At 45.1% G+C, this 19,375-nt stretch overlaps 1 protein-coding gene across 3 annotated transcripts; it reads left to right on the top strand.

The window, feature by feature from the left end:
• The first annotated feature begins 3,491 nt into the window (after window positions 1-3,491).
• On the top strand, window positions 3,492-17,420 carry ldb3b (LIM domain binding 3b). Of its 3 annotated transcripts, none has more exons than XM_071523998.1 (9): window positions 3,492-3,766; window positions 9,090-9,241; window positions 9,486-9,561; window positions 12,422-12,444; window positions 13,559-13,738; window positions 14,118-14,141; window positions 15,821-15,990; window positions 16,466-16,502; window positions 16,744-17,420. In XM_071523998.1, exons 1-9 carry the CDS (start codon window positions 3,671-3,673, stop codon window positions 16,838-16,840), a joined length of 855 nt encoding a protein of 284 aa, XP_071380099.1. In that variant the 5' UTR covers window positions 3,492-3,670; the 3' UTR covers window positions 16,841-17,420. The 3 variants fall into 3 exon arrangements, with proteins under 3 accessions (XP_071380099.1, XP_071380098.1, XP_071380100.1); XM_071523997.1 differs by having other exon boundaries at window positions 13,541-13,738; XM_071523999.1 differs by lacking the exon at window positions 14,118-14,141 and having other exon boundaries at window positions 13,541-13,738.
• Window positions 17,421-19,375: the final 1,955 nt, after the last annotated feature.

Genomic DNA, 19,375 nt, shown 5'->3' with positions numbered 1-19,375 from the left:
TGTAAACCTGATTATGACATGCACACGCACACGCACACACACACAGAGGACACAGCCTGCCTCTTTCCCCTCTGGCTCTTTGTCAATGATTTTTCCATTCCCGGTAACATGAGGTAGCTGGGTTGACAGATCAGGACACTGTAAATGCACAACACCATAGCACCTCTATCACCTCTCACCCAAATGTGTGTGTGTGTGTGTGTGTGTGTGTGTGTGTGTGTGTGTGTGTGTGTGTGTGTGTGTGTGTGTGTGTGTGTGTGTGTGTGTGAGAGAGAGTGAGTGTCTCTTGTGTGTGCAGGGTCACAGGTTCATTTGATTAGTCCAAAGGGCATCGCTGAGTGTTGCAGGCTGTATAAGTCCCTGGCCCACTGCACACACAGCGCCACACTGATAAGCTGTGTCTGTGTGTGTGTGTGTGTGTGTGTGACTGTGTGTGTGCGTGCGTAGTGTGACAAGAACTGCCCTCAGTACTGTACTTTTCCTTTTGATGCCATACATTGCTGTAATATCTCCTATAAGATATACGGGTGGCAGATTGATAACCTAGTCTACTGTTCGTAGTTATTGGTTCACACCAAAATTGGCCCAGAACACACACATTCACATGCATACCCAAAGACGAACAAAACCACTTCCGCCATTCTTGTCACTTGAACAACACTCTCCGAAGCTTCTTTTTTTTTCCATTCTGTACATTGCATTTCCCTTTGAGATTCTTACGATTGCTGCATCATTGACTATGATTGTATTAATCCTTCTGTTGTTGAAAAAGATCTGTCAAGTATTGTAATTTATGTTGGTAAAATTATAACCAATCTGATTAAAGTCTTAGTAAAAGAGGCAACAAAGGTTGATACATTCCCACTGTTGCCCATTTGTCACGCAATATTGAATGTACAAAATTGCATATGATGAAAATATAAAAAAATGTTATATTGGCATTGTGAAAAAATATATAAAAAAATATTTAAATTGAAATTCTGTTCTAATGAAGTGATGGTTTCATGTTAATTTTGTTATTGTTGTTTTATTTGTGTTGGTTTTATTTATTTTTCTAAATAAAAATGTTGCTGAATCCTGTGTGGCTTGTCACTGTCTCCATCACTTTTTCCAGGCCTCGATGATACTTAAACTAGATTTTCATTGCACTGTCCTCTAATTCGTTATACAGTCATCTAATAGATTATTCCATCCTCCAGTGGATTACACTGTCCCCTAAGGAATTATACTGTCCTCGAATGCATTACACTGTCCGCTAAAGCATTATACTGTCCCAAAATGGCCTTCACTCAGCAGACAGAAGTTGCTGAACTTTATCACTTGGACTGAACTTTATGTACTGAACTTTACATAACTCATGTGATGTGGAATAATCAGAAACAAACCCACCACCAATTTTGGGCTCCTCAACTCCCTCATCCATCCATCTGTGGCACAATAGAGGATCGCAGCTCCGACTGACTGATGCATTAGTGCATTCTCAATAACTCATCAGGTTAATTTCCTTGCTCTGACCTCTGGCAGAGATCCGTGATCTCTGCAGCTGACAGCTGGAGCATCTTGATGTCAGAGAGCAGAATGGTATTAGTGTAGATCATATCCCATCTGTGTCAGAGACAAATTTGACAGAGAATAATATGTTGTTTGACCTGAATAGGTGTCCCTACAGAACTATGGCCCCCTCTAGAGGTGGGAGTCAGCACTGCCGTTGCTGCGTAAGTGTAGGTGGGCGTGGGTGGGTGAGAGAGAGAGGTTGATCCATAGAGTCGTCATGCTATGTCTTCCCCTCTCTCTCTCTCTCTCTCTCTCTCTCTCTCTCTCTCTCTCTCTCTCTCTCTCTCTCTCACCCTGTCTCTTGCTCTCTGCCCCCTCCCCCCTTTCTCTCTCAGTGTACCAGATGGAGGCATTAGTGCAGACATATTTTCCACCCCTCTCTTAGAAAGCTATATGAGGTCACACTACATTACTAGGGTTGCTGGCCCTTTGGTAGCCCCCCGAATACAGGTGCAACATACAGTATGTGTGTGTGTGTGTGTGTGTGTGTGTAGGGAAGGAGGGACAAGACAGCATGTTTAGCATTCCAGGTGTGTGTGTAATAATGCTCCTGTGCTACTACGTCATAGCTGGAAAGTAATTTCCACCTACTGTGTGCTCACGTGTTTGTGTTTGTGTGTTTGTGCGTGTGTTTGCACATGTGGGTCTTTCTATCTGTTTCTGAGTGTATGTGTGTGTGTCTGTGCGTGTGTGTGTGGGGGCTGAGAATCGCCTGTGATCCTGTATGAGTGAGTGGTGCATGTGACTCCTAACTGATTCACAAAAACATCCGGAAAAAAGCTCTCTCACAAGATGTATGGAGGCGAGAAATCTGTCACAACCTATTAAATGATGTTTGAAAACTTCATTTTCATTCATCTTAACCTTGTAACAGCAACCGTTAGCGATTAATTGATTTCCTCCGGAAACTTCGAAACAACCCTGATATGAGCTGAGAGATTAGAGGAGACAACAAGAGCCCATCTTCAAAGCACATCTAGCTGATGCTGATTTCTAATGACAAACGCACTTGTCTGTATACTCTCTCTCTCTCTCTCTCTCTCTCATACACACACACACACACCCATGATTTGGCACCTTAATCAGTGGGTGGGGGTGTTTCTAGGGAATCAACTCTCAGTAATTGTTGTTTCCCTCCTGAGCACAATGAACGACTGTGAGAGACGGAGACTGAGAGAGGAGAGAGAGAGAGAGAGAGAGAGAGAGCGAGATGAAGGACAAAGACTCAGAGGCTTGATTAAGGATAATAGGGTGCCAGGACCATGACCAACAGCAGTGAGTGTGAGAGAGAGAGAGAGAGAGAGAGAGAGAGAGAGAGAGAGAATGTGTTGCAGTAAGAGGGGTCTATATTGGCGATGTGAATCGGCAGCAAGGCATTCTGGGGCTTCGCGTTACAGGCCTTATAAGGGCCAGGGCCCCTGAGTCTCCACTCGCCTCGGCTATTCTTAGGCCGTCTGTCCCTCACCCTCAGCGCCCTGCAGGCAAGAAACACTTCTACTCGTTATTAGCAGCTTATTTGCACTTTTTCACACTTAACACTTTATTCATATTTGAGGGGTTTGTTGACTTTCCAGGGTAAGAGCTTGGGGAGGTTTTCACAGTCTGGGTGTTGAGGTTGTTGGGAGTTTCTAGTGGGGAGAGACAGTTTTGTGTTTGTCTGCGATCGCTCAGCTTGGCTCTGCCCTCTGTGTGTGTGTGTGTGTGTGTGTGTGTGAGACTATCTATGCGTGTGTGTACTTGGGTGTGGGCGTGAGTCTGTGTGTATCCCTCCATCTGTGCATGTGTGTGTGTGTGTGTGTGTTTGTGCCCGTGTGCATTACAGAGGTTCCAAGGCACCTGACCCACCCACCCCTCCTCCACCACCACCACCACCACCACCACCACCACCACCACCCCCGGGTGTTTGTCCTGAGAGCTGGGAGCAGACAGGGAGACGAGGCAGAGAACGCCAGGATCGACGGGGTTGAAAGCGCCACCGAAACCACCAGCGCCTGGGAGACAAGGATAGCGGGGGAGGACAGAGAGCGAGGGAGCGCAGAGCAGGAGGAGAAAGAAGCACACAGCCAGGGAGTAGCAGGAGGAGTGTTGACGTTTACCGGGGTTCAGTAGCCGAAAGATGAGCACGTACACAGTGACTCTGAACGGCCCCGCGCCATGGGGCTTCAGACTACAGGGAGGCAAGGACTTCAACATGCCCCTCACCATCTCCAGGGTAAGGGCACAGGGCATTGTGACACATCCACTCACAAAGAAAGACAAAGCAGCATGCATTATGACAACTGTAATACACATGAACAATGACACACTGAAATGCACTATGACCAAATAATGTACTGACAATGTCAACCTGAAATGCACTATGACAAAATAATGTACTGAGCATGTCAACCTGAAATGCACTATGACAAAATAATAGTCTGACAATGTCAACCTGAAATGCACTATGACAAATTGATGCACTGACAATGTCAAATTATGATGAACTATGACAAAGTAGCGCACCAACAATGTCAAACTGATATGCATTATGACAGAATAACTGACACATAATGATGAACCAACAAAGACGATGCACAGTGATGTACACACAGCATTGGTCATGCCTAGTGTTAAATAAACAAGCTTCATCAACCTTCAACAACTTTGTCAATTGCTGCTGCTTGAATTTGAGGTTGCTTGACCTAGAATGGGTGCATGTACAGTACACACTATGGCATGTTTGTGCATGTGTGCTTGTGTCTACGTGCGTGTGTGTGTGTGTGTGTGTGTGTGTGTGCGTGCAGGTGTGATTATGTGTGTGCGATGGCCGAGCAGCGGTTATGTAATGTTGCAATGCGTGATGACGATAGGGAGGTTCAGACGTAATCTCTTTAGAGATTTATAGAATGGAGCAGCGGTGGAAAGACTCCTGAAATAGTTTTACTCATGTAGAAGAAGTGCTACTACCAGTTAACACCAGTTGGCTTTCCTAGAAAACTGCTCAAATAGATTTTTTACAAGAAAAACATCCTCAAGTACTTAGTAATGTCTCCTATCCACCCCCCCCCCCCCCTCCACCCCCCCCCCCCCAAAATGTGTCACCTGTGCTGTGGATCTTGCAAATAGTTTTACATGCAGGTCATTATCCACCTTCGTCTAGGGGATCGTTCTTTTTAGCACAGCAAAATAAAAAAATCAGTTAAGGGAAGTAAAGTTAAAGAGTAATAAAAAATACTAAAGTACAAGTAAATTCACTCAAAAAACACACTCAGATACAGTTACAAGTGTAGAATAACCAGTTTTAACTAGTTACTTTCCACTTCTGGAATAGAGAGCAACTAGACTGCATGACACCCAGTCTCTCTCTCTGGCAGGACTGAGGTCTGCTGATGTATTTACGGCATTTCCTTTAAATAGCATTGGAGGAGAGGTGGATGGAGAGAGGGGTGGGAACGGGACAGGAGAGCGGCGAGGAGGAAGCTTGTGTTACCTTTAGTAAGCTTTATTCTGGGCATCCATTTAAAGTGATACACAGTGTCATCATGGATGGATGGATGATTGATAGATGGATGGGAGTATGTATGTATGTATGTATGTATGTATGGATAGATGAATGAGGCCCAAGGAGATGAGAGAGGGGGAGAGAGGAAGGAGAGCGAGCGAGGGAGGGAGGGGGTGAGGAAGCGATGGAGGAGAGAGTCTCTAACGGTCTGCTCACCTGAGTGTGTGTGTGCATGCGCGTGTGTGTGTGCGTGTGTGTGCGTGTGTGTGTGTGTGCGTGTGTGTGTGCATGCCGATGTGTGTGTGTGATGCCCTGTTGGTAATCAGGCTGGGTTATATTGGTCCATGGCTCCAAACATCTGTTAGTTTATTGTTTTCTGATCCTGGGCTTTGCTAACCAGGATCAGGAAGCCTTGATCCATGTCCAGTATGACATTGTATTGCTGGATTTGTGTTCATCCTGCGGTGGCAATGGGCTCTGACAGGTCCACATGAAACACTGCGGCTTGACGTGACAATCTAGGGTGACATTACAGTTTGACGCAACACCCCAGAGGTTTGGATTTCAGCCTACTTTTGCCAGGAACTAAGAAAGGAAAGAGGAAAGGCGATGAGGCAAGACAGTGAATTCCTTACATCTTGTTATACAAGCTCTGACGCTGGTCATCATCACTGTGACGAAGACACATCAAACTGTTTTACTGTCCAGTGCTGTTGCTGCTGATTTTTAGTGTTATTATGCCAAACTTGTTCATCTCTTGAGGTCTAGCTTCTCTTTTACAAGAGTCCTGGCCAAGACAATGGCAGTAATAATATTAACAGTATTAAATTAATTAACAGTATTAATTAACAGAAAATCTCCATGCGTCATCCTCCCCACTTCAGTCCAATGACATGCTTTCTAGCTGATATTAAGATGTGTCTAACTAAATTAAATAGGTCTCTCTGGCTTCTGATTGGCTAATTTTATACAAGCTCTTGTATGGTTGGAAAATAAAGTATTTCTGTAAGCTAAATGTTTCACCCTGTGGATTGGATCTAAAAATTTCCAAACATGTTTTTTCAACTTAATGGAGGGAAGAGAACTACCAGTTGTCTCACATAATCTCCAGTGAATGGCATGCTTGTCATTTTCATGTTTAAACTGTGTGACGTATATAGAAAACTGTGTGATGGATTTATTGGATTATGTTGTGTATGTGTGTATGTGTTTGTGTGTTGAACTGAGTCAGCCTCTCTGTTTTACACTTCAACACACAACTCTACCTTCTGCTGACACCCACTTCGTAAACACCAGCTTCTGATGTGCACGCACACACACACACACACACACACACAAAGTTATACACAATAGATATACAGAAGTAATCAATGGAATAAGAACACACATGGAAGAAAGAGAGATGTGAAAAGTAGACAAAGCAGAGGATTGACGGTTGAAGGTTAAGGTAAATAGAGGGGGATCATTGAGTGAGCAAAAGAGAGAGACAGAGAGGGAAGACTTGTGTGAATGTCAGCAGCAGGTGCTTGGGAGGGGGGAGGGGGGGGTTGTGGGGACCCAGTGGGGTCAAATAGAGCAAAGCGCCAGGCATCAACAGCGCTGCTTATTTTTAACTTTTTAACGAGTTGCCTGTAAGCCTAGACCCAATATATGCATATATGCAGCAAGCCTCTTGCCGCTGCCCAATACTGAGCTCCCTAAAAGCTTTGCTCTGTGCAGTTTAACAATGAAAGTCTCTATGTGGCTTTGTAGAAGTGGTAATAGACTGCATATTGAGTTCAAGGTCAACCTATGCCTGACGACAGAGGACAAAGGACCACAGTGGCATTTTAGCTGAAAAAGAGTGAAGGTGGTTACAATGTACAATGCACTTTTCTTTGGCTTTGTATTTTGCTGTCTTCAAATTTTCAATTTAATCTTCATTTAACAGGTCGAGTCAAGAAAAAAAAAAACACTTACAGATAAGTGCGCCTGCTAGCTCCACAATAAAAGCATTTTAAAATGGTTATGTGGATTTATCCATTCAGTCACTCAACCAAGTCTCAAGTCTGAAAGATATTTTCTAGACCAGGGGTTCCCAAACTTTATTGTGCCACGGACCAAACAATCGCGGACCGGTGGTCAATTTTAATATGCATCGTAGCCAAAAAAAAAAAAAAGCATTTTAAAAAGTAGGCTATTATTAGGCTATTTTACAATGGTTTTAGCTGCATATATTTACTCACCAGCAGGGGGCAACAAAGGCTAATTTTATGTAAATAACAGCCTATTTCAACCGTCAGACTGCTTCAGAATTAGACATTTCTTCCCCTTTTCGTCACTAAAGAGATTACTTCAATACGCAACTCACACAGTGATTTCAGCCTATCATTTCTAAAAGTAAATGTAGAGATCAAGCTAGCTTTACAAATATTAATGAGCATCAACTTACTGATATAGACCCCTGGGCTTGCTTGCCGGCCACAAGAACATCATACCGGGGCATGATGGCTGACAATGAGACACGCAGGGTATTCCTCACATCGAGTCTGCTTCTAAGTCTGTTCTTAGTGGCAGTAATTTCCTACCATATTAGCTGCTTTTTCCCCCAAAAGTTCACGGCAGATGTCTTTTGCAGCGGGCAGAATTAACTCCTCTCTGATTGTAAAGGGCTTTTTAGCTTTGGCAACTCGATGAGCAACGAGATATGAAGCCCTTGTTGCAGCGACGTTTGTTTGCTTTTCTTTTTGGTAACATTTTCCGGTTGTGCATCACCATCTCTTTTACCTGAACAGCCTGCAAAGAAATGGTCCATGGAGGTCTGCTGAGGCCCACTCATCTCTGCCTGTACACTGCACTGTGCTGTGCAGTTCGGAAACTAATGAACCGCCAAACCGACATTCAAAACTCCACCGATCACACGGCTGCCGCTAGTCAAAGAAACTAATTTCTAATTTTTGATGTTTTGGATGAAATAACATGACTCATGTAGGTGCGAAAATTAAACAATTTTTGATTTATTTTTTTTATGACAAAGAAAATTATAATTCCTCAGCCATTCCGTGGCCCAGAAGTAGCACCTCTGCGGCCCGGCACTGGTCCGCGGCCTGGGGGTTGGGAACCCCTGCTCTAGACCATGTACACAGGCTGATCCTATCCCTATCCTCTGCTATTGGATTCCAGCCATAGTCCCTAACCCAGGGCCCAATCAATCCCATTAGCACACAAGATACAGCTGCTGACATTATCATTAACATTAGAATTTACATTATTCCGTTACTTCACACTCGGTGGCTCTGTAACTGGAACTCCCAATACTTCTTCCGTCACTAAAACAGTCTGTGTCTGCTTATTAGGAGCGTTTTATGTCCCTAAAATGCGATGGCGAATTCATTTAATCGGTATTTCTGCCAGACTGCCTATTTATTGCTGTTGAGATTGATTAGAGTCTCGGAGAAAGTGTGGTTCCACTCCGCCGGTCGGCTTAACACAGAGATGTTATCCAGCCCTTCACGTGGGGCTGAAGGATTTGTTTATTTCACTTCATCAGCTTTTCTCTTTACCTTTAAGGCTTGGCTCATCAGGCTTATTTATTGAACCGCCATACAGAATAAATAACAGTGTGGAATCAGGTGCTACACTACAGGCTATCCCAGAAGAAGTCATGCGTCAGCTGAGCTGGAATGACGCTTAGACCTGCGGCGGACATGCTAAAACTGTGAATTGAACAAAAGTGCTTTTCATTTTGCCTCATATGCATCTAGCTCTTAGTTTCTTATTTCAGCCTGGGGAATTAGGTTGTACACAAGAAAAGCTTATTGTTAGAGCAGTTGTATTAGGGCACTTCATCATATAATGTGTATCAGGCTATTTTCCCCCTATTTGGACTTTCATACTGGTGTATGTATGTCAGCACGCATAGATATAACCCCCAGTCTGTAATACTGTGTTTGTATGTGTACAAGTGTGTTTTTATGTGTTTTTTCAAGCAGATTTGCATGTGTGTGTGTGTGTGTGTCCCGAGGAATCTGTGTCAGGGGTTCTAGTGTGACCTGCTCTGTCGACCCCTCCATAGATAACTCCAGGCAGCAAGGCGGCGGGCGGCAGCCTGGCCCAGGGTGACATCATCTCAGCCATCGACGGGGTCAGCACCGACGGGATGACGCACCTGGAGGCCCAGAACAAGATCAAGTCTGCCACCATCAAACTGGCACTCTCCATGCAGAAGTAAACAACCTGTACACACTCTGGACACACTCAATAAACATGCTTCTCCACTGGCTTAAATAGACGATATGCAAGCAATTTCTTTAGGGCAGTGGAGACGGGTAATATTGCTTTAAGGGACAAATCAGTGTAGACATATTTGGTGTTTGGAGGGAGAAAAAATCATTGGTGGCCTATCTATTATGGCAATTGAATTTGTATTTAAATGTTATTAATAATTAATAATTTAAATTTCGGTCATTAGGTCAAGACGTCCCGCACCAGTTCCCACAGCAACTCCAAGAATGGACTCGCCAATGCCAGTCATCCCCCACCAGAAGGTATAAACACACATGGGATACTCATTAGCAAGTAAATGCACCCACATGTCTTAACAAACAGTTTAACAAATAAATCAACACAAAAAATACAATCTATCCACACATAGATAAGATGTATGTCTGTATGTATGTGTTTTGTGTATTTGTGAGCTTGTGTTATTGTCCTGTGTTTGTATGAACGCCATCGTATTGACACCAAGAAGCACTATTGGGCCACTGGCTGTGTCCTGCTGCCCTCTAGTGTAAAATATTCACAGTGCAACTGCAGGAATTTTGGAGCAGCCTAGGGGTCAGAGGTCAACAAGCCAGGAACACCAACCAGTGGAGGAAGAATGAGGAAAAAACAAGCTCCTACCTTTTCTCTCATTTTGCCTTTCACTTTCTTTAATATCTATCCATCTATCTATCTATCTATCTATCTATCTATCTGACCTCTTCTCCTCCTTTTTAAGGAGGGGGTAAAAGAGGAAATTGGGCCTAAAGTTGTTGGAGAAGAGGCTGAAATGGAGCAGCCAGTGTCCTATGGGATCCGCCTGGCTAAAAGACCCTCCACAAAGAATCTCTTCCAAGCCCCTAAAAATCAACCGGAGCCGCCGGCCCCTCCGACCCCGGTCAAACCCCCCGCCTCGCCCACACCGGCTGCAGTTTCTCCACCTGGCCAGCGGGGGCAGTACAACTCCCCCATCGGCCTTTACTCTGCCCAGACTCTCAGAGAGATGGAGCTGATGCAGGGAAAGTTAGGAGAGCGGCCGGCGGCTGCCAGCAGACTGTCGCTCCTAGGGTAGGTAACCACAGGAGGACTAACCTCCGGTCATGTGACACTGAGAGGAGAAGAAGGCCTAACTCACTTGAAGACAACGCTACAACCAACAATCCCACCAAACTAACGCAACACAAACTAATGCAACGGCAGGTTAAACAGAGCCTAACAGGTGAAGTCACTGAGCACTGTTCATCTGTAATAAGTCACAACATGACTCCCAGCCTAACTGTCCGTCACTCTGGAGGAATGGGCCTTTTGGCGTGCACATCACGCCACCCTGCGCCTTCCTTGTTTGTCACATTAACAAGGCCGTGATGAAAAAATATACTCAGAACTTTCCATCATTATCCCAGGATACATTCCGCTCTATTTCTGGAACGTGCACACAAACACACCTGGCCAGTCTCCAGGTAACAGAGTAGCAGGTGACCTATCACACTACAGGGTTATTTGAGGATCTGTGTTACAGACAGATTGGAGGCACTTTACTAAAGGCCACCTCGAGTGACCTCATCTCCGCAATTCAAATGTCTCAAAAGTTCTTCCGAAAACACTCACTGATCGTCTCCATCAGACAAATAAAATGAGGTCCAGGTGGACAGTGGGAGTATGAGGATGGGACTGTGAAATTAGTTTTTGATACTGCGGCTGTCTCGCCAAAATAGCTGTTGGTTTCTTCGGGTGCGTAGGTTTAGATGAATCATACAAGAAATTTAGACAGCCGGGGAACCCATACACTGGTTTGCTAGAGCATAAAAAAGCCTCAAAAAAAGGAAATCAGGGTGCTGAGGTGGCAAAAAGAGTTCTTTATTAAGACATGGTGCTAAAATTTGCTAGAGTAATTGCAGCAGACGTTTCAGCCTAAGATGTCCATCTGGCCATTATGAGTGGAAAGTTCTTTTATGTACCATGTCTTATTAAAAAACTCTTTTTGCTATCTCGGCTACCTGATTCCTTTTTTTAGGCTTGCAAATCAGTGTGTGGGTTCCTCTGCTGTCTGATGTTGTTGATGGGAATGCAAAGCCTGGTTCAGTTTCCAGGAATGAGTTGGAGTTCACTTTGCAAGGCTTGTTTGATGGTTTTAAAATTATTGGTGAGGTCACAGGAGAGTGACTTTAAAGAGTAATACCATTGTTTTTTACAAGTTGTTCCTATGTCATTCTTCAAGACCTCAAACATCCTCTGTTTGTCTGAAAGAACAGCAGACCGGCAGTCTAAGGCCCATACTGAAGTGTGTTGTAATAGCTGGAGTTAAGAGGGACTTTAAGTGGGTCTACCGTTGAGGCAGTTCTCCTCAGTGGGACGGCAGGAGCAGGAGGTTGATTTAGGGGCGTAATCTGCTTGGCCCATGACATATCATGTCCAAGTATCATTCTCCGCTAATGTGTTTCCCCTCTGGAGCTGAGCAGCTTTACTGTAACACCGACGGTAAAACGTGTCGCGGAACGTGCAGCCATCAGGCAGCAGGATGATGATGGCAGTATCATGCCAGTGGCCCCACCTCTCCAGTATGGGGCGACCCTCATTCCACTGGCACACACACACACACACACAGGGAGCAGCTGTTCTACATGGTCATGGAATGTTCCGCTCTGGTTACACACCATCATCCTGAATCCCCTGGATGCCCCCTTGCCAACCCTGAGATAGATCCCCTCTCTATATGCGTCCAGCACGGAGATGTCCCACGTGCATGGAGGTGCAGCCAAGTGTGCTCCACTTCATCTAGTGTACCCTGTACACGTGCACATATGTGTGATGGCCACTGTTCTGACATAATTAGAACAGGTGATATTTTTGTGTTTGTGTATGTGTGTATACTGTATTTGTGTCTGTGCTATGTGTCATGTGATTGAGGCGCTTCTGCTCTTGTCAGTCAGTCATGAAGGACGCAGGGGAAGCTGGGAAATATCCCGCTGATGAGACACGGTAGCTATTCCAGCCTGTAGCATAATGCTGGAGTTGGACAGTTTCCTACACACACAGAACCATTGTTATCTCCACATTACCTCTGTTAATTCATTACATTCTCTCTTTCTCTCTCTCTGTCTCGTTCTCCTTCTGTCTGTTGGTCTCGCTCTCTCTGGTGTGTTACAGGTCATTGCAAACACAGCTGCAAAGTCAGTACCATTACAGTTTTTAGAGTGTTTAATGTGCATGAACTATGCCTCAGTTAGTCTCAGTTAGTGTGTGTGTGTGTGAGAGAGAGAGAGAGAGAGAGAGCGAGAGAGGAGAGAGAGAGAGAGAGAGAGAAAGACAGAAAGAGAGTATTTGCATCTGGAGAACTTTGATGATTTTGGCGTGAAGTGAAGTTGTGTCTAAGATGGATTAATGTGTGTGGGGTTGGACCTCAGCTGTGTGCTGTATTCACAGCAGACATGGCTGACATAATGCAGCTTTTAACATGCTGTAACAGCATACTGAGCGCGCTGGTCATTTGTTTCCATGTAATTGCACTAATAAATAAACTGCAGGCTGAAAATTTGAGATGCGTCATTAACTGCATCTGGTTCCCTTTGTATGTGCAACACATCTTGTGGATATGAATGGATTTATATCTATGTATATTATTGTGTGCTGTATACATGTTTGGTAGTAGTGTGTAGATTTTACATTTTGTGGTACTTGTATTTCGCTGTGTGTCATTTGAAACATACAGATAATAATCTGTCTGATTATAGCAGCCTGGCATGGTGGTAGTTGTGATACATCGGCATGGTCGGTTTTGTATGGAGTTGTATGTTAGCTGTATCATTCTTTTTCCTACTTGGTAAAAGCTTGTATTTTGTTCTTAGACTGGCAGTGTACCATGAATATTACCATAAAGAGGTTTAACAGCTTAACTACTGTAAGCCACGGTGGACAAAGCCTCTGTTTTTCGATAGGCACAGTGTGATGTGTATGTGTTCTGTGTAGCAGAGTATAAATACATGAGGCCCCACAAAGCAGCAGCTACAGTAACTTGAGTGATAGAACAGCCCCATCTGTCTGTCAGTCCCGTTACTACAGTCAGTCCTGTTACCTCCCTTCACTTCGGTGTCTCCTCTGTTTGTCTCTCTTCTCCTCTCCCCGCCTCCTCGTCGTCTCTGGTCGTCTGAAACTCTCAACCCCGCCATCGCCTCCCCCGCCTCCCTCTGCCTGTTAACATTTGGTCTTGACTCCCCTCACCCCTGCACCCCCCCCCAACCGACTGACCCCCTCCCCTGACACTGATAGTGTGGAGTATACTCCCAGCTTCAACCCCATAGCTCTGAAAGACTCCGCCCTGTCCACCCACAAGCCCATTGAGGTGAGGGGTCCAGGTGGGAAGGCCACCATCGTTCACGCCCAGTACAACACGCCGATCAGCATGTACTCTCAGGACGCCATCATGGACGCCATTGCAGGACAGTCGCAGGCCAAGGGACATGAAGGGTGAGTTCACACTGCCATACTAATCCCCCTGCCCTCCTTCACGCACTCTCTCCAACCACACAGTCTGCTCTAACTCACCTTAGGTTCAATCAAACCCAGCTCTTATTCTCAGGTCCACGCGTTGACAAAATAAGGGTCCTTTGTCTAAAAAGTGGATTTAAAGGAGAGCATTAACAAGGAGCTTTTGAATGCGTAGATCTACCGTGCTACGACTCTGATGTCTCTGCCTGGGCTTCTCCTTGTTGTCTGTGTCCGTACCATGTCTTCTCCTTGCTTTTCACTCCCTTTCCTCTGCTCATTCCGTCCACCAACCGCACCTGTGCTGCCCTCTACCCAATCCCTCTCCATCCTTTCTTCCTGGCTGATCACGTGACCTCAGCGAGGAAGCTGGCTCCCCCTTGGCGTAAGTACAGCAGCGCTCCTATTCCAACCATACTCACCGCATATATGGATTCTCCGTGTCTCATATATGGCTCATGTGTCTCCTTTGTCTCATGATTTGAGAACGGCTTGTGCGTCGCTCCGTTTGTCTCAACAACTAATATCCCGATCCTGTCATAGATTGTGAATCCTACGGTTAAAGGTGCCTCATGGTTGACTAACGTAAGGTTTGCATTTCTGTGTCTGTAAGTTGTACTTTGCATCCATTTGTCATGTTTGTTCATTTATATTTTTTGGTCTCCCCAAGAGAGGAATTCTCCTTTTCACTCTGGTTAAGGTGCAGGAGGGGTTATGTATCTTGCTCAAGGATACTTGGAGACACTGGGGATCAAACAAGGCCATTTGGTGGAAAACCTCACTAACCACTAGGCCGTCATGGTCCCAATGTGCGGTTGTGTGTGTAGAAGTACTTCGAGGTACTTCTTCTGGACAAGCAGCCAGTAGCGTCAGAGCCTCAAGGGCCTGATGGGATTTCATGGCATGGGAATGTTCTGAGTAGCCAATCACAGGTCTCAATCCACTACTGCCCGGTCAGTATTGACTTACTTTCCTAACACCCGTCAGAGAATGCTGTTGGAGCACTACCCAGTCATGTAACCGTGTAACGTCACACCAGTAGAGCGTGGTTTGCACACTAGAGCTCCTTCGGTATTGAACCATGGGACAGCACTCTTCTCTTCACAAACACAATGGCCCTCATTTACGAAACGAACGTACGACAGAAAACTGGGCGTACGGTCATTTCCACGCAAAGCTCAGCATTTATCAATTTGGACGTGAGCGGAGGCTACGATCAAATCTCACGTCAAGTCTCAACTTGTGTACGCAAGTTTTCCAGTCAGCGTGGACTTGCGGTGCAGCAGAGTAAATCTGGCTGAGTCGGAGAATTGTTATTAGACCATATATTCTGACTGGCATCTAAGCATATGCAGCCACATATTCATCACTTAAAAATATGTAGCCTATGGCAAAATATCATATTTTGTAAAGGCCTGACTATGTGTGATATAGCCTATCCCTAACATAAATAGGTATTTTCAAATTGTTTGCAATTAACAGGATTAACAGTTTTCTGGTGTAAGATTAATTTCTCTTTCATTTTGAGGTAGCCTACTTGTTTGAGGTCTGACAATTTTTTCTTCACCTAAATGTAAAGAATTGCGATACAAGCTTTATATTAGGCTACTATTATAGGCTATATCACGGATGTATAAATTAAATATTCAAACCTCAGCTGGAGTTCGATTGTCGCTGTTGACCGCAGCAGTGATTTCTTTCCATACTGCATTTTTCCGACTTCCTTTGACTTCCGGTCGGAGAAGTTTCTCTTCTTGGACGTATTACGCATCTCCATGTCGTAAACTCTGGGGGCGAGGCCTCTAAACCGAGAACATTTAGGGGCGTGATATTTAAATGACGATTGTTTTCAATTGCCACATTTATCAACGCCCGATCATTCTTACGCTGTGATTGGCGAGATACGAACGTTTCATGGATCACACGTGAACCCTGTCGTAAGATGATTTCTGCGCCCGGATCTGCGCTGGTTTCTACGTTATAAATGAGGGCCAATGTGTGACTGACGAACGTATACTGAACACAAAGACTCACGCAGCTCTAACAGCAGTCTCTACCCTCCAGTGGAGCGCTGCCTGTTAAGGACCCGGTGGTGGACTGTGCGTCTCCGGTGTACCAGGCAGTGATCAGGCCAGGAGACAGGAGCCAGGAGATGGCCGACTGGGCTCGCCGCGCCGCCAACCTGCAGTCCAAGAGCTTCAGGATCCTGGCCCACATCACAGGCACCGAATACTGTCAGTGCACTGGCTCATCTCTCTCTCTCTCTTTCTTTATTCCTTTCTTACTTTCTTTCTTTCTTTCCCCCCCTTCCTTCCTTCCTCCCTCCCCTCTTCCCGTCCTTCCATCTTTACTCCTTCTTTCCTTTCTTCATTCCCTTCTTCTTCTTCTCCCTGCCCCACTTCCTTCCTTCCTTCGACCCCCCTTCCTCCCTCCATTCCTTCCTTCCTACCTCCCCCCCTCCCCTCTTCCCTTCCTTCCTTCTTTACTCCTTCCCTCCTTTCCTTCCTTTCTTCATTCCCTTCTTCCTCCTCCCTCACTTCCCTCCCTTCCTTCCTTCTTTCCTTCCTTCATTCCTTCATTCATTCCTTCATCCCTTCCTTCATTCCTCTCCTCCTTCCTTCCTTCCTTCCTTCCTTTCCTCAGTTTATAGTCTTATCAGTGTGTTTTCTGCGTCTTCACCGTCCCTCTTGTCCATTTCTCTCCATGCAGTGCAAGACCCAGATGAGGAAGCCCTGCAGAAGTCGAGGTAAGACGATAAAAATAGAGGAGACAGTTATAAGTTATAGTTACAAGCCTCCTCGCTTTTTGCAGACACCAGCATTTCAGTGCAGCACACATTTTGACTGTGGATGAGTCACAAATCTAGACAGTCCCCTGAGGATCCATATGTTCCTGGAAATGGTGTTTTGCTTTGGATAAAACAAGCATAATACAAAATTGTATATATTATCATAAGTAACAGTCTTGTTCTGCCATCCCACCATCAGAGAGAAGTTTGAGTCAGAGGTGAAAGGCCCCCGCTTTGCCAAACTGAAGAACTGGCACCACGGACTGTCTGCACAGATCCTCAACATCCAGGAGTAAAGAGCAGCAGGAGGGGAGAGAGAGGAGAACATGACAAAGGAGGACATGGACAAACGCACGGGAGAAAAGAGGAAGAGGGATAAATTATGGAGAAGGAGGAAGAGGAGGAGTAAGGAACTCCTCTCCTCGGGAATGTGAGTTAGTGTGGTAGCCTAGATTAGTAGAATGTGAGATATTAACTGTTAGAGTGAGAGTGCTATCTGTTCATCTGTTAATAAGCTCGATATTACCTGTACCTGTCCAGTGTATCTATGTACTGCTAAGACCTGACCTCGCATCTGGGTTTTTCTTTTTTTTCTTTCTTTTTTTTGTTTCTTGTTCTGTCTCTCTTAAATGAAAGGGAATTGTACAAAAAAAGTATTCAAGTGAAATTGTAAAACTGATCATGTACCTTTTGCGCCCCAGTACATACACAACATACAGAAACATGTCAATTCTGTCACAGAGCAAGCTTGTGAGAAGGCATGTGAAGACAAATGCACACATATAGACTTATCCACATGCACAAATACTGTATGTAAAAAATGCACACTCAAAAAATGTACTGATATCAATGTGAATAAATTTTTTCTTAAAACCACATGACTGTGTGAATGTTCACAATATCTAACCCCCAAACAGAATGAAAGTGTCCCGCTCCAAACAACATCAAACAAAGTCAAAATCTATTTTGGGAATCAAACTGGAGGGATAGTGTCATGGATTCCCCAATCCAGTCACATCTACCATTGTTTCTATTGCCGTTGGGACGGCAGAGAGAGGCCGTGTTTTGATTTTGCAGATATCATTGGGAACGGTAGAAGAGCTTCTGGCAGAGTCATTTGAATGTTTATGAACTGGTGGTGACATGGACAATGAACATGGTGTCATTCTTGACAAGACCTCAAATAACCAGCATGAGGAGCTGCTGCTGAATATTACTGCTACTGCATTCTGAGTCCCAGTTTCTTTTTATTTATGATTGATTAATGATGAAACTGATGGAAGCAACCCAAACCTTTGGAGGAGATTTGATGCTATTCACAAATATTTATCAAACTCCAAGATCATAGAAATTAAAATTCTCTTCTGCGGTGGGATTTCTTTTTAAGGGTTATCATCATATCATATCATATCAATCATATTCAACTAAACGGCTTAAGAAAATTAGCATTCATTCCTTTTTTTCCCCATCAGACCAGCTTTAAGACAGGAGTGGTTCTATGCAAGTGAACTGAATGAGGGGGGAGAGATAAGGAGACTGAAGGAGAAAAAGGGTGAGGGAGGAGGGGGGGGCAAGTGACGATTTTATAGCTTATAATTTGTCCATGAACTGTCTGAATAGCCATTTATAGGTCAGACAGCAATACAACCATAATGCTGTGTCATGATGTCATATTTGCAGTGGCCACCAGAGGGCGGTGTGACTCCATACAGTCCAAGACCAAATGACAAGGTTTTCCTCCCCACTGCAACAGCAAAATACCATTTAATATGTACATCAAATGTATCACTTTACTTCTATTACATCCTCTTCACTGGGTATGAATGTCAAACGTTTATTGATGCACCAGTTGATGTCTTTTGATATCCTGATGTACGGTGCAACCAGTTATTTCTCCATGCCTTGTCCCAAAACCAAATGTGGTTGGGCCAAAAAAAAAAAAAAAAATTAAATAAAGTCAAAATCGGTTGTTGTCATATCAACCATCCAAGGAGTGTCTGTGCTGCTGACTGGGCATGTCTGGTCTGATAGGAGGGTGAGATGGGGGGAGGAGGAGGAGGAGTGGGGGGTGAGGGAGGAGGGGTGGGGTGGGGCGGGGGGGGGCTGTAGTTGTGACTCACTCAGGTAGGGATGACTGAGCACTTTCTCTCATCCAACAACAGGGAAAATGGCTGCCAGTGCTCTCTCTCTCTCTCTCTCTCTCTCTCTGTCTGTCTTCCCATGTTTTTTTTCCTTCTCCCTCACATCTTTGGGACATGCTGATTACAGACTGCATGACAAAATCTCATAAGGCATATGATGTAAATGCCCCCCCCCCCCTTGAAGCGCTGGCGATTATGTAACCGAGCGATTCTGTAAATAACATCGGTACGCTCATCATCCAGAAAGGTGTTTCCAGAGCGAGGTGCCAATCAAATATGCAAACAGCTAGTCTGAGGTTCAGCTAAGCATGAGTGAGCATCAAAGAGAGAGAGAGAGAGAGAGCGAGACAGAGAGAGGGAGGGAGGAGAGAGGGAGGGGGGCGGGGGGAGCTCGGCTGCAGCACGACTTAAAAATGCTGCAGCATCCAGCAGCCTCTGCCTCTCCGCCTCTCGCTCTCTCCATCACATGCACATCGGCTGTTCTCTCTGCTCTCCTCTCCTCTCCCTCCCCTGTCTCTCTCTCTCTCTCTCTCTCTGATGCTCAGTCGCTCTCCTCTCCTCTCTCAGTCTGCGTGCTGTAGCCCTGCTGTGCAGTCCTCTCAGCCTCTATTGCAGCACTAAGGGAGGAGGAGCCACCGACACACACACACACACACACACACACGCTCACTCTTCACTCACACACTCTCA

This window comes from Centroberyx affinis, unplaced genomic scaffold, assembly GCF_046629955.1.
Source record: "Centroberyx affinis isolate AG114_WGS23_722 - 3 ecotype Tasmania unplaced genomic scaffold, CSIRO-AGI_Caff_v1 ptg001131l_1, whole genome shotgun sequence".
Classification (NCBI taxonomy): domain Eukaryota; kingdom Metazoa; phylum Chordata; class Actinopteri; order Beryciformes; family Berycidae; genus Centroberyx; species Centroberyx affinis.
This window is presented reverse-complemented; position numbering and strand designations above follow the sequence as displayed.